Genomic DNA, 15659 nt, shown 5'->3' with positions numbered 1-15659 from the left:
AAAAAGGACTTCTTGTTGTCCTTGTTCCAGGAAGCTAGTCCCAGTCCCATCTCCTCCTTGGCCTTCCTGACCCCGCCCCTGCAGCCCCGAGCAACCGCAGTATGGTCCTCCCTGGGGATGGCCCCTCCCCTTCATTGGGTATGCGCCCCCCTTTTGGCTCAGAGACATTCCCGGATGCTTTTGTGCCCTCCTGCTCCCTTTGATTCGTGTTGGAATTAACTCCCTTTCGGCTTGGAGGATTGTCTCCTTAAGCAGCAACCACTCTTCTTGGACACCTGGCTCCCCTCCCCTCCGGGACCTCAGTGCCTCCCCGACTATTCTCCTTAGCTCATTGAAGTCCGCCCTCCTGAAATCTAGGGCTGCTGCCTTGCTGCAGGCCTTTGCCACCTTGCGCTGGATGGTGAATCCCAGCAGGTGATGATCGCTGTCGCCCAGGTGGTCAAGCACCCGCAGCCCCCTCACCAGGTTGTCACCCGTGGCCAGCACCAGGTCCAACAAGGCGTCTCCCCTGGTGGGGCTGTGCACCTCCTGGGTTAGATGGAGGTCCTGCTTTTGGGCTAGGAACCTACATGAGCGGTCAGACCTGGCTGACTGCTGTTCCCAGCAGATGTCTGGAAAGTTCAGGTCACCCATGATGACCACGTCTTTCTTCTGTTAATTCTTCATTTCCTATTTGATTTTATCTGTGAATGGCTTTAGAGCTAGTGACAACTGCCAGGATGCCAGCTCTGAGGCAGAAGGCCCTTTACTATTCTCACAGCTTTATCACCAGTCCCCTGGTATCAGGTAGGTTTTTAATTTCAAGCTCCAGCTGCTGGAGTCAGGGGACTGAATGAGAGTTTCAGGGGGGGTTTAATATCAACAAGTCAATAGAAACCATCTTGCCTTTGTGACTGCAGAGAAGAAGCCTAAAAATGTGAGGCACGTGTGCCCTGATGCAAGGCAAATATACTAGAAAGGCTTAGATAGCAGGGGGCAAATTTAAAAAACACCCCAACATCTATTATTAAGAAAAACTAAATAAAATCCTCAGAATTTCTAAACTAATGTAATGATTCTTGGGGCTTAAGTTGTGCATTGAGACTGTTTGAGGCTGGTGATACTTTTATACAAAGAACTGTTAGAGCCTGAAGAATAGAAACCCGTCCTTACCCACAAACCCCGCTCTAATCCTGACCAGGAAGAACCCCATATTGGGGTGCAGGAATGCGTGTAGTCTCCACAAGCTGTATCAGTTTAAGCTAACTATGGTGGCACTGTATTTTTCATGGGGCCAATCTGATCCAGACTGAGGCGATCAATCCCATTTTGCAAAACCTATCAACATCTTTATTTAAGATAAATGTACATTTCCTTTATTAAAAATAGTATGTGTACATTAATAATAAAGGCTATATACCCTCCTCCTAAAGCAATCTGTCAGCTTTTGAACAGGCAGCCTGATCTTGGGGCCAGAGAGAGGATTTCAGGAATCCAATTTCTTCAGTAAAGCTGTTTCAGTTTCTTCATTTAATGTCTTTAGAGGCGAATTGATCCTACATGGTAATTTTAGTGTTGTACTACATGTCGCAGAGGAGATATTTTATGTGAAATTAAATTAGCATTTGTCTATATTTCACCATGCAACCAAGCTGGCTCATGTGTCATTGATAGCAGTAAAACAAATATGTGTGTGTGTACTTTTGCAGGGATGATGAATGTTACTGTATAACCATTTAAGGGCAGACATCCATAATGAAGCATACTAGTCAGCAAACATGCTTAGTACTTACCACACTGAGTCCTAGCAATTCTCTGCAAAAGTAGTCCATGTTCCTCCGTTGTAGGTTGTCAAGATAGTGTTGAAGCCGAGTGTATGTGTAGGGGTAGCAGTAGGCAAACTGGTAAATGTCATCCTCTCGGTCAAAGCAAAAAGCAAATGACATGACATAGTTTTTCCTGTGGTCTGGACAGCGATAATAATATACATTTTTAGGTGGCAGCCTTTGCCTAAAAAAAACAAAATACACATACACAGAGGCATGAGAAATGTCATCAGTTTAAATGCTACAGAAAGACTAACTGGAATCCAGAGTTTATCTCAAATGTATTATGGAAACCAACTGAAAGTTTTACTGGTTCAGCAATCAGTAGCTGGCTAGTAAACGTCTCATTACTAGTAAACTGGCCAGTCAACCTCTTCAAAGGACACTTTGGAGCCCATTCTGGGTATATATGAAAAAGGTCTGGGTACCAAGGCTTTAGGTAGGTTTGTTGACCATTGCGTTGGTTAGAGTTTACATAGATATACCCAGACTTGCTTTAAACTGGCTCGTTTGGACAGGGCTACTAGCACAGCCTGGTAGCGGCGTAGCATGGTAGGTGGCTTAAAGACTCTATGCAAGCTGCATCTTTGCCTGCAGGGTTGGTTTAGCCTTTCATGTCTAAGGGCTGGGGGTAAAGCATAGTTCATAAAACAGGTTCTGGGCAAGACTGACGCTGAACTTTGGGACATTTCTGTATTCCAACCAAGTTTACAGGGAAGGAGATATACAGGCACATCACACAGGAGTGGCAGGAAAAGATCAATTCTTGGGAAACACTCCATGTAGTGGAATGACCCCAGCAATTCTCTCTCCTAAGGCAACCAATTGACCCCTGATTATAAAAGTAAGGGAGAAAAGGGGAGTTTGGCCAGTTTCAGAGCGAATGACTGTAGCCCTAGACACCATGTATATTAAAATGCAAATGCAGTATAATAAATAACTATAGCTGAGAAACTTCCACTGCAGTTATCAGTATTGCATGTACTAGGAGGGTAATAAATGCCAATATTTAGCCCTGCCAGATCTCTCTCATGCACCCAGTTTCAACAATTCTCTTATTTCTCAATAGACATGTGACATATTTTGCAGATATGAACCCAATTTGTGTTCCATAGACTGATGCTGTTCAGTCTCTCTATATACGCCCTCTCTTTGCTTTGCAAACAGGTTCTCTACCTTTATCTAGATAGGCAGATTCTCCAGTCATACCATATTCTTGCAGTTTAATGCTACTAATTTACCAGCCATGTTTGGCAACACACCACTATAGTCCTGCAGACTCCAACTAATTCAATTATACAATATTATAAACAGTTTTCATCTAATGATTGTAGCAGATCTCAGCTAAACTAGGATTACAGGGAGGGAAAACATAATGAGATTTATAGACATAGCAATAGTAACGTGTCTTTTTTTTTCTGTAATACTTCTGAGAAGCTGGAGTACAGCAGAGCATCAGTTTTGGCCTTTCATTGTTAATATGAAGTAGAGAACAAAACCCTCTCATTATGCAAAGGGATGTGTTTGCCAATTAACAGCAGTTAAGGCGTATGATCAGTAAGACTTGGGAGTCACAGTGAGAAACAGAAAGGAACTGAAATGTTCTTGGAAAAGTACAAAGAGGAGCCAGTGATGCAGTTAATTAGAGTTGAAATAAGAATTATTTGCCCCTTTTTATTGCCCTGATTCTTGAACACTCCTGGTGTCAAGAGCTTACTTCAGTATTTGTGGGTTTAGTAAGACTTTTCCTTACCGTGGGGATCTGGTGCTAACCAAGTGGAAATAATTTCTGAGGCCACAAATGTGAAGGATGGAAAAAAAATACTTTTCAATTTTTTAAAAGTAGAGTGGGGAAAAGAACTGCTACCAGCCGTCTGCGTAACGTACCCAAACCTAATAGGTTCCTCAAGTATCTGAACATATTTCTATCATTCACCCTTACTCTGGAGTGCGATAGGACATCCCTCATTTGATCTCAAATCAAGCAGATGATATGGCAGTGGGTAAATGTATTCTAGCTCCCTGTTCTCAAACCGTAATGCAAGCTTAAATGGTATATTGCTGAGTTGTTGAACTTTATTTGTTTCCAAATTAGTATATGGGGAAATAACAAAGGGCAGGCCTTACTTCATGCAATAAAAAAATTACATGTAAAATGAGACGGGCAGGAAGAAATTTGGGATTCCAGAAAGGGCTGCGCTAATTGAAATTCATCTGTGGATAGTTAATGTTTTGAATGACACATGGCTCTGCTTAGTTCAATAACTTTGTACTTTTATGCAACTTTAGGACAACTTTGGTTAATGTATTAAATGTACTTTCGATATTTCACTCCCTTTCCCCCTCATTATAGAAGCTAAGCATCTGTTTTATTATCCACTTTGACACACCGCTTTATGGCTGCATTTGGCTATTATGGCTAATCTCAATGTCTAGGACATCTGGTATTGACATTTCACTATCTGGTGTCTAACACAGCAGCAGAAACCAGCCTCGGTTCCCTGGTTTAAATCTACCCTCTCAAGGCAGAAAGTACCCAAACTCTTAATTCAAACCATATCTTCCAAAAATAATTATAATAGTACTCCTGTCAGTGCTAATCTATTCTTATCTCTCCCAGCACTTTGTCACAGCTAATCTGTTTGTGAGTCATATGGAGAAAGAGAGTTAGTGTTTAGATACCGACAACACATCTTTACACACAGGAGCCTAATCAGATTCAGATCTTATCTGGGAATTAAAAAAAAGGAGGGGGGGGAGAAAGAAAGAAAAGAGACACAGCACTAGATATCACCAACTGAGCGTTTGATAACGAAGAGACATCGTTCAGTTCTTGAATTAACCTTTGTGTCCTAGACGCACTATTGTTTACTCTTCCTCCTTTTTTGTTCGATGCCTTCTGGAAAAGGACACCCACACACTGTGGCAGCAGCTGCTCCTATTAATTTAAAGCTATTACAAAAATTAAAATTAAACCCAATTACTTTGGCTGGTTTATAGCCGGAGAACGGCTTAGTCTGATTGTTCCCTCTGGTTATGGACAAAAACAATATTCCTACCTACAGCCAGCTGCCAGCAGAATACTAATGCATCCTGGGCCTGCCAGGACGTATTCGGAATGCAGAATTTAACTGCATTTCTGAGTAGAGAAAAATATCTTATCAAGGATCTGCAGAAATGCACCAAGTTCTTAGACTTTAGGTCACGAAGCAGTTGGTTCCTGGTGAGAGCCAGGGAAGGAAACCGGCGGAGGAAACATAATGCTCGTATTTGTCATTTTGCGTTTCCAGGCATTAAACGCTTGCAAACGTGCCCTGCTAATTGATACACCAGCGCCCGCATTGCTTGGCTACAGAGGGGCTAGTTAAAGGAAAACCCTCACGAATCTGGAAAGCCGAGCTACTCATTCTCAGTTTGTTTTTACAAGTGAATTGCCCAGACACTGTTGAATGTTATGCATTCATTTGGGGTGGGGGGTTGGGTGAGGGGGAGGAATGACCCACCTTGGCTGCCTAGTTTGCGAGGACAAATGCCAAAACCCATTAAGAGTGGGTAGTGCTGGAGGCATAGTGAGCTCCTGCAGTGCCTTGGGAAGAGTGCTGCTTGCTGGGGAGCAAGAAGGGAAACTCCCCCAAGGAGCAGGGAGAACTGGGAAAAATACCCCTGTCCCACTGAGAGGCTTTGCTGTGGCAGATGCAGCCCCAGGCTGCCCAGCCGTTGAAGCCAGGCATCCCACAGTGTCTGGGGGGAAGGGGTTGAGTTGAATGGCACCCCTTCCCAGGATTTTTGCCATGGGAGGAGTAGTTCTGTGCCTAGTAGGGCAAACAGGGCACCAAGGACAATGCCCAGGGAGCCCGTGCCAGAGGGCTCAGGGGGCCATTCTGCAGCAAGGCCCACTGCATCCCCATATACTATGAAACACAGGGCTGCCTGGCTTCTAAGGCTGGGTGGCATGGGGCTGCACCTGCTGGAAGAAATGCTTCCAAGGTTGTGGCAGGGAGAGTCTGGCATCCCCCTTAAGTCAGCACCTGGGGCAGGTGCCCCACTCACCCTGCACAGGGAAAGAGCTTTCCAGTACTCCAGGGAAAAGACATCACATGGCCAGAGAGGGTTTTTCCCAAGCCAGAGCCAAGAAAATGCGTGCCTACACTGCCTTAGTATCATGCCAGGAAGCATCTTGGCACCTGCTACCTCCCCAAACAAAAGGACAACTCGCTCCTCAGTGTGGCACCAGGCACCATTTGCATAAGCCCTTTCTCTTGCAAAGTGTAACATTATCTCTAATCCATGCACGGGTTTGGTACCTGGAGCAGCAAAGAGTATGCGTGTGTCCATTAGACACATAGACTAAGGCAGACATTATACATAAACTGGTTTAAACCTGTAACAGAACGTAAGTTTGGTGCCCATAAACCCATTTCAAAATGGCTGAAACTGGTTTGAGATAAACCTCGCTGAATGCAGTACCAGACTCAACTGATTTGGGTCAATCCGGTTTATGCAATATCTGTCCCAGATCATGGTGATCCAGAACACAGGTATGAGCGCTGCACAGTACAGTGCAGGGAGATCTTTCACAACTACCTAGAGCAGTCATGTTCAACCCGTGGTCTGCGGGCCCCAGGGGCCCACCGACTATGTCTAAGGGGTCTGCAAAAGACGACTATGATCAATCAAAAGCATGTGAATTCCACACTTACAATTCAAAAGAGTCTGCATCTCCATTCAAAACTTCCAAAGGGGTTCGTACTTCCATTCAAATTTTTAAGGGGTTCACAAAGGAAAAAAAGGTAGAAAACCACTGATCTAGAGCATATGGACTCTTAGGGGAAACTCTTGTTTAAGTCATTGTTAAAACTATTTTTTAGGGCCAGGGTTTCACCCCCAAGTTCCTATGATGAGCATCTACATTTCCTAGGCAAACTTAAAAATCCATCCGACATACACAATGCACCTCCACTTGAACCTAAAATGTAACTTTGTCACGGGCCCTGTCTTGTCTCTAGTGGCTTTGTTTACCCTTAAATATTTTGGCCATCAGGGCTTTGGGGAATAAGCCTTTGGGGGAAGGAAGATACTCTCTCTTTGTTCTGGGTTTGTGTTTGTGCAGGACATAACGCACTTGGATCAACAACTACAGATCCTAGGTTCTACCATGTATACGTTATCAGGAAATAAGAGTTTTAGAGGCTTTCCTAACACCCAACCAAATTTGGAATCGCTTCACCAGGCAATAGACCCAATGACTTTAAGCGCCCACACATTGTCAGCAGTCCCTCTATACAAGGATGCTCGTCTTCCAGCAAGTAGGGAAGTCGTCAGTGGATCCACAGATGACCGAGGAGGCTGATCTGAGAGTTGTACGTTCAGCTGCAGATGTGGCAAATAGTTTCATAAGGAAGGAGAGATGTCGGGCCACAGCTCTTTCCATTTGCCTCTCTCATCTATCTGCCTCTACATGGAAGTGGGTTTGCTCAAAATGGTCAATGCCTTGTATTTCACAGCACCATTGGGGATGCTTAAGTCTCCTAGGTATTGATATTAATATCACAGGTCTTCAGATTGGCCTTCAAGGTGTCCTTGAATCTCTTCTTTTGCCCACCTCTGGAGCACTGACCATCGGTGAGTTGGGAATATAGGACCGGAGTATTGGAGTCTAAACATTGTTAACATGAAACCTGCATAAAATTTATTTAATCCCCAGTATGATCAAGACCGGGTCAAGGATAGCATAGTTTAGTAAACTTCAAGGTAAAAAAAAAACAAACCGAGGATTTTTTAGAGGAAAAACAAAAAGTTACAGGGATCAGTGACTGAATAAAAACTGGCTTACAGAAAAGGGAATAAGTAAATGCGACTCCAAGGCAGTGCCAGCAGTGGTGGCACACTGGGGTAGGGGTTCTCAACTATCATCAGTTTGCAGAGGTAGAGTGTGCAGCAAATTAGCAAACTTTAGAGGTTTTCTTAAGGACCTGTTTGAGATGGTCTGGAACCAAAACCTCAGAGCCTAAAATCCCAAAGCTTTAATGGGGTTGAATCCTGTGCTGGGCTTGTATTTCAAAAATTTGCAAACAACCTCAAGCTTTCTAATGGCCTGTCCCAAAGCCCCACATCTGGACACTTCTGCCCCTCTAAGGGTTCAAAGCCAGATCTTTCAGCTTGACATCCAAACATATTAACTACAGGAATCCAGTCACCTTAGGAGAAAATATAAGCAAGTTATTCATGCACTAAACCCCCCTCCTTTTCTCCTCTTTTCCATCGGGGGCCTTGCTGTTTATTTTTCCTTTTAGCCCGAGTCATTATTTTTCTTTTCACTTATTACTGACAACATGTAGAGCTGACCACCGTGATGATCCCAAGCTTACTGGTGGCAACATGGGTTCCTGGGGTTTTTGCTGCTCTGAACGTCATACTCGATTCACAGAGCATGGAGTGATAGTGGGTATTGCAGGTGGAAAGAGGCATCCTTCACAGAAAGCAAAGTGTTTGTTGGCACAGCTGACTCGGGCAGTTTCAGGCACTGAGCAATAATAGTCTTGCTTTTGCTCTTGCTAGTATTAATTAGAAAGGTCTCTGAATATATTTCTTTTCTTAAGCAACCCAAGTGTTCAACTCAAGCTTTCTATTTCTACAAGTATCCGGTTTCTTCTCCTTGAGTATAAAAATCAAAGTGACATGTGCATCACTGGCTTTCTTAAAATTTAGAAATCTGCAGTTTGAGCGTGTTACAAAGCATGCAGCTTTCAGGGGTTAAAGTTAAGTGAAATAATTACACGGAACTCAATGACGATTGCTTGGTAATAGAAACAATTAACTGAACTTTGCAAAGATTGCTCGCTAGCTGTCTGCATTCTTTACAACTTAAAGAAAAAGGAGGAGTTTTTAGAAGCATTAACATTTTGGAGCATTTCTTTGTTTAAGTGATGAATCTGGGGAAAGTGTAAATACTTCACTGGTATCATAAAACCTTATGGCCAGGCAGGTTTCTTAGAAGGCGTGATCCTACTCCATTTCTGTAACTGGGAGAAAAATACATTTCCTAGCAGTTATGACAGTAGAGAAGGCTGGGAAAACCTTCTAAGAGTTCAAAAGTGTAGGGTCAGCTAAATCATACCCCAAAATGCTGCTTGCAAGGAATTATCTGGTTTCACTTCAAACACACACCTAGGGCATATTTTATAGGAATATGTTAGGAAGCCCCTTTAGACAAAAATAAATTGCTCCTTCAACAAATGTAGAGGTCTAAAATGGGGACATTCGGCAGCAGAGGGAAACAATGAATAGAAAATAACAACAGGGGATGTCTTTTCTTCTGTGCTTGCACAGCACCTAGGACAACGAGCATCTTCTTCATTACCAGGGCTTCTGGGTAGCATGGCAATACAAATAATAGCAGTTACCATGAAAGTATCCTAACTAGCACCAGTTATTAGGAAATAATGGCAGTCATCACCAGTAAAAGTGATGAGAAATGTTAAGGCCAATGCATGCTATGAAGGAAGGGTATCAAAGTACATTTTTTGCTAAGGGCAAGAAGGGTCCAACCTCTATGATACACAGCACTGGATTACCTGCTACCCGATAACGCTGGCAGCAGAGAAGAGAAAACGTGAAATAAAACGTTGGCCCAGGTATTTGGTGCTTAGTGGTATTCTTAACCCCCTTCATTGCCATGCCCACTTGCCCTGCTTGTGCCACTCACCAGGATAAACTTATCCTAAGAAAAAAGCAACTACATGTATTTTTTGGCAAAAAAAAAAAATCTTCGCATGACCTTTATCAACAGCTGCATCAGACTCATTTGGGTGAAGAAAAGAGTAATGGACTGCTCCTTGGTTTACCTGTATCACACAGCTCTCTGCATATTGCGTGCAGAGGTCTGAATAGGTGCAAGGTATTTGCAAAGGTGAAACACCCCCTCTGCAGTGTTTGCACAGGCTCACACTAACTACACTGACTTCAGTGTCACGGGACTGAGAGACGCGGGCCAGAAAGCGAAGAGTCCATTTGTGCTGACCTTCCCCTTACTGGAGTTACTGGGAGCAACCAGGAGACCTTCTGCCCCTACTCACCCTCCATGGTGAGATGGAGTTTGGCGAGAACTGGCAATAATGATTTATCGGGTTGCTTTATATCCTATAAACCCCAGCATAGTTTGGAGCCTGTTTTCTCTTTTTTTCATAGCTTGTGTACTGATCCTAAGTCTACATGTGACAGATGGGCCCCAGGCTTGCTACAGCATCCCCTTCTCACAAAGACTCAACAGCATATACCTCCAGGGACTTGTCCGATGCTAAAGGCGTCCTGAACATTTCTTCCCAGCAGCAAGCGCAAGGGGCCTTTTTAGCGGACAAGCAGCAGGTTTACTTTATTTCCTCTCCCTCGAATGCTTCCTTCCCCAGCAATCAAAGCTATGTTCCCTCCTTCATCTTCTCTTTATTCTGGCCACTCACTTAAGCTACACTGTGATGGCTTCCCTCTGGGGCAGTAAGCCTCCAGTACCATAATTATGCTGGAGAAACTCTGTTTAAACTGCAGGGATAATGAATGGTGCTCATTTTTGTCATTGTTGAAGTATGATTTGCCTACTGACTGTGAGCATGCCGACCATTTATTCCTGGGTTTGTGATACTCCCTGGTACATGCAAGGGAAGGGGGTCTGGGCTGGGGTTAGTAAATACGCTTTCCAGACAAACGCTACATGGTTCTAGGATCTGGAAATCCCGACCCCTCTCAAAGTTCAGGAGTAGGTACGCGGGGCGTCTCAGCCATTCACCTCCCCCGTCCTATATTGATGAAATTCAATAGAGGGGAGCCAAAGGAGGGTTTCACGGCACAGAAGCATCGCAGCATGGGTGGAGACAAAATCATCTGTCTGGATGCAGCCCTGCAACGCTTCTGAAGATTTTGATACCAGGAAGATATAAAGAAACTAGAAGCAATTCAGAGAGCAGCAATCTAAATGGTGGGGGGCAGTAGAAAGACTGATTTGTGAAAATATCGGAAAGAACTAAATGTGGCACAAGTAGGTTCTGCCACAAATATCCCGGGACTAGAAGAGGCCAGGCACATCTGAAACCCACATGGCATTGCTTTCTTCCCATGCTCTCTCTTCGCATCCACCTGTTGACCCATTAGAAATTCAAGCGATACCCGCGTACCCTGTTGTAAAAGAACTGGCTTCCACTGATAACTGCCCGGAGATTAAGGCTAGAAGACAGATGGAGGATACCAGCACAAAGGAAAGAGAAAGCATCCAACCTGAAGAAAAGGTGGGTTAGTAATTGGACCTGAGGGGACTGGAGGCAGACAGGTAGAAAATGAAGACGGGAGGGGGGGGAGTGGGAACAGGAGATGAAGAGAAGCAAACAAGAGCGCTCTGGTTCAGCGTGCGGTGGAACGGGGAGCAGTCCAGCCAGGAAGGGAATAAAATTAATGGCTCAGTAGGCCTTTCTCCTCTCTGACTCTTAAACCGGAACTGGAGAAAATCCAGAAATATCTGGATTCATAGACGGGATGGGAGAGAAAGTAATTAAGATTGACATAAGTTCTGAGAAAAGAGGCACACACCAGGGAACAGGTTGCTATGCAAGGCATTCCTATCCGGACCCAGGATGCACTTTCTAATTAACTTTCACTGGAATATCCAACTCCACGAACACACAAGATATTTCACTAATGGCTTACCATTATCTTCGTATTATTTTATACTCCCAGCCCCTCCCCTCTACCCACACTGTTTCCTCCATGAATCCCTCTCCAGCCCTAGAATAACCTGATCATCCTACCAACAGAGGAAGGATGATTAAGCCTCTGTATTGGCTGGAGGATGCCTTAATGTGGTGATTTGAAGTGTAAAGAGTGCCCCTGCCCCTGCAAGGTTTCAAGTTCACACTGGCCAGGGAGCGAGAGCCCAACCTCAGTCCAAAGCCCCATTCCCTGTACTGCACTGCCCATAGACCACTGGGTCAGCTCTAATAGTCTCTTAGTCTCAATTACCTAATTAGCCTTTTCTTCACTTTCCCCTTCTCCCTTCCACATCTGTTCATCTATTCCCTCTCCCCATTCTTCTGCGAGAATAATTTTTAAAATCCATGTGAACTGCATTTAGGTTATTCTCAGGTGACTTCCCCTTCATGCAAGGATAACTCATCAGTCTCAGAAGAGCTCAGAGCTGCAGCGCAATTTAGGTAGTGCTTGAATGCTAAACTCGCGTTCAAACACCGATGATTTCACACACACCAAAATACTTGTAGAGTGGGGATTTCTAACTTGTTGTGCAACTTAGATACGTGATCCAGCTAGCTATCGGTTAGACTTGGCTCTGAGGTTGTCTTTTTTTTAAACGGTTGTAGTTTGTGGCCTCGGAAAGACAACTGGACCATCTATCCTGCTACCTTTCCTAGTCCACCCTTTAACCCAAACCCACCAACCATCCACAGTACAAACTCCTTTAGCTCCCACCCATCAGTAGTCCAGCCTGCCCTCAGAAGCCCTCCTAAGCCAGAGAGCCTGAGACTGAGCCTCCCCACTTCTTCCCCACCTTCCTCCCCACCCTGCCACCGGACACACAAGCACTGCACGGCATAGGGCAGGAAGCCTTGGCTCTACTGCCCATAATTAGTCAAGCACAGGAGAGAAAATAAGTGGGTCCCTGAATGGCTCTGAGTTTCCTGTCTGATCTTCTAGCAATCAGTCTCCCCACTTTTTTGGCTCCCCCAGGTTTTCTGCATGCTAATCTAGCAAGGTAATACAGATGGGGAGCAGTGGCTCATGTGGCTGTTGAATGAGGGCCTTCAGCTCACTCCAAAATAAGAAATGTAGGCATAAACCACTTATACCCCAGACGGCAAAGACTGGCCTTAACTGTGTTTATTCCCAAAAAGTCTGGATATTTTTGAAAGAAGACATATAAGTATTGTAACAATAAAGGAACACAGGACTGGGTACAATGGAGAGGCCTGGGTAATGCAGCACTGACCGCATGTAGCACCAGGTGCCCCAGAAGGAGAGACAGCAGATGGGTGAAGCTAGTCCCCTCCCTTAGGTTAGTGATAGTCTTACACCCTGAAGCCTGAGGTTTAAGCCTTTGGGAAGGCTTGCTGTTTTCATCCATTATTCTTCCCCTTCCTAACATCTTGTTAAGCTTAACCGGCTGCAACATTACACCTGAATTGTGCATTTAAAAAGCAGTTACACATTAAAAACAATGTTTGTTACTTTGCATGCATCAGCGCTGAGCTCAATTTACCTTGATGCTGCCCCTTCATGCAGGGCTGGTTCTGAAATACCGAAATAAGTTTGTCTCATTTGCAAATCTCTCCCCCTTGCTCCTCCCTTCGCTCTCTAGATCACTTCATTAATACATCAAGCACATGACCTTGAGGCACCCAGCTGTTAGCCTTCTGCCATGATGAAAATTGACCATTTAATCCTCCTGTTTTGGGGGGTTTTTTTGGTTTTGCCTCCTGACTAGTTTTGGCCTGTGACAATACTTTGTCACCTGCTGACTGCTCAGCTTCCTTAGTGGCCACTTACCGGGGCTTTGTCAAAGGCCTTTATAAAGTCTAAATCCATCAAGTCAGGCAGTTCTCCTTTATCCATTACCATATTGATGCATTTAAAGTATTCTAAGAGTTGATTAAATGTGATTTTTCCTTTGCAGAAGCCATGCTCAAAAGAGCCTATCCTACCATGATCTCTCAGGTGGGGGGGTTTTTCTTCTAAATTTCTGTTTAAGCCAATTTGCAATGCAATGTTTACAGGTCTGTATTTCTCTGGCCATCAGTATAGCCTTTAAAAAAATATGGGCTCAACATATGATATTATCCAGCCTTCTGGATCAGTAGCTGTTTCTAGCAAAAGAGTATTTCAGAGTATCATCTAGCCCTGGTGGCTTACTGCTTTTTAACTGACCGATTTGTTCCATCATCTCTTCTGACACTTCAGTCTCTGACAGTACATTAACTTTATTACCAGAAAAAGAAAAAATATATCTGAAGTCTTTTCTGGTGAAGTTTTGTGCACAAAAAATACATAGTCCCATATGTGCCAGAAAACTGAGTAAACACATCCTATATCTTATATAATTAAAAATCTCATTTGGTTTTATCCCTTTAGCTATTTGCTGTTCAAAATCTATTTTAGCTCTTCTAGCTTCCCTCCTGCATGCTGCCTGGTGTAACAGAAGTAGTCCTCCAAATGCTGCAGGATTTCTGCTCGTGAGCTTTTCCACTTAACCATCATGATGTCCTCTTTGCCTTCCTACTTCCTGTTGTGTATGTGCTTTCTGAGACATCTTTGCTGTCTTTTTAGTTCTCACCCACTCATCAATTCTTTTCACGCTGGGGCCTGCTTGATTAACTTTCTCATTTTATCAAAGTCTTTCTTTCTAAAGATCAGTGTCTTCACATTACGTTCAGCATACAATATGTTCCCAGCACCCCCTGTTCCTGTAGTATTGATATCTTACTATTTCTTTTTATCTGTTGGACCCACCAAACATTTCTCACATACCTGAAAACACAATGGGCATGTCCACACATGCAAGCATGTGCGCTTGCAGCAGCTCAAATAGAAGCGGTGCGAATTTGAGCCGGGGCTTTTTGCCTCAGTGCACGTGCTTGGACATGTACTTTGTTGTGGAGAAAATTGTGCCACTTGGGGCAAAATAACCCTGCCTGGTGCCTCCCAGATCTGAAGCCAGGGGGAGATAGAGCCCGGGGCCAGCACCTGCCCTGGCTTCATCAGTACAAAAAGCTGCCCTGGCAAGCAGCTCAGGGCTACTCCCTCTCAGGAGCTTCTGAGACCCAGCCAATTGGTACCTGGGGACATAACCCCTAATGTGAGCTGACTGCTGAAGCAGACCTGAGAGTTTCCTGTACCCTCTACCCACTGCAGAAGTCTGGCAGTGGGGGCTGCTGCCTGGCTGTGACCTGCTGCGTACCTGACCGACCCGCATGGGGACTGCACAGCCAGTAGAGGCATCTACCCCTCTGGACTAGCTGCCAGTGGGCTGTGGCTGCAGAGCTGGCCTCTGTGCGGCACTACTGCCACGTGTGCCCTCTACCCGGCCATCTGGGCAGCTAATGCCCGGAAGATGTTCCCATGTAGTGGCCTGCTTTGAACTATCAAAGCATGTCCTCCTAGCCCCATTTGGACAGGAGGTCAGCCACAGCCAGCTGGGTCCCAGGTGCCAGGTCTGAGCAGGCAGGGTTCTGCCACTGGCCTCCCTAGCAGGAATTCTGGTGTTCCTTATTAGAAAACTGAAAAATCCCTGATAAAAAAAAATCCCAAAGTCACTCTGTAAAATACCCCAAAATCCATGTTCCTCCACAATTAAAACAAAAGACCACTATAAAGAAAGAGAGAGAGAGACAGACACAGAGACAGCAATCAGTTGGGCAATGTTTTACTGATATATCTACAGTGTTAAAGCAATGTGGAAGCCTACCAGTGTCTCTATCATAATAATGAATTGGACTCTAAATACGTTTGATGAATTCATGAATAAATTAATATATGTTTTGCTGCCCTCCCACAGGGACCATGGCCCCCACACAGGGGTTACAGCCCCACAACAGGGCCTACAGCTCCCACACAGGGGCTGTGGTCCCACACAGGGGTTACAACCCCCCAACAGGGGCCAAATGACTCCTGCAGGGGCTACCACCCCACTCTCCAAGGCCCATATGCCCCACCCCAGCTCCCCAATTGCTGCCCCACCTGAACCCATCCCACACCAGCTACTGCACCCTCCCCGCCGATGACTGGTAAGTGCTAGGTGGGGTTGTTGGTTTTTTTACTGTGGGGATGCTGGGGGGGGCAGGGATTAGGGGCTTCAGGTGGGAT

General features: G+C 44.9%; 1 protein-coding gene across 1 annotated transcript in view; it reads right to left on the bottom strand.

Annotated features, from left to right (window-relative positions):
• Positions 1–15659, bottom strand: part of AGBL4 (ATP/GTP binding protein like 4) — a 1816099-nt gene that overhangs the window by 1056823 nt on the left and 743617 nt on the right. Inside the window, exon 7 of the mRNA XM_019528308.1 lies at positions 1773–1989. Coding sequence (XP_019383853.1) covers positions 1773–1989 — 217 coding nt within the window. The remainder of the gene's footprint in view (positions 1–1772; positions 1990–15659) is intronic.

This window comes from Gavialis gangeticus, unplaced genomic scaffold, assembly GCF_001723915.1.
Source record: "Gavialis gangeticus isolate Ggan-Ray unplaced genomic scaffold, GavGan_comp1, whole genome shotgun sequence".
Lineage (NCBI taxonomy): Eukaryota > Metazoa > Chordata > Crocodylia > Gavialidae > Gavialis > Gavialis gangeticus.
Note: the sequence above shows the minus strand (reverse complement) of the source record. Positions and strands in the feature narration are given on the sequence as shown.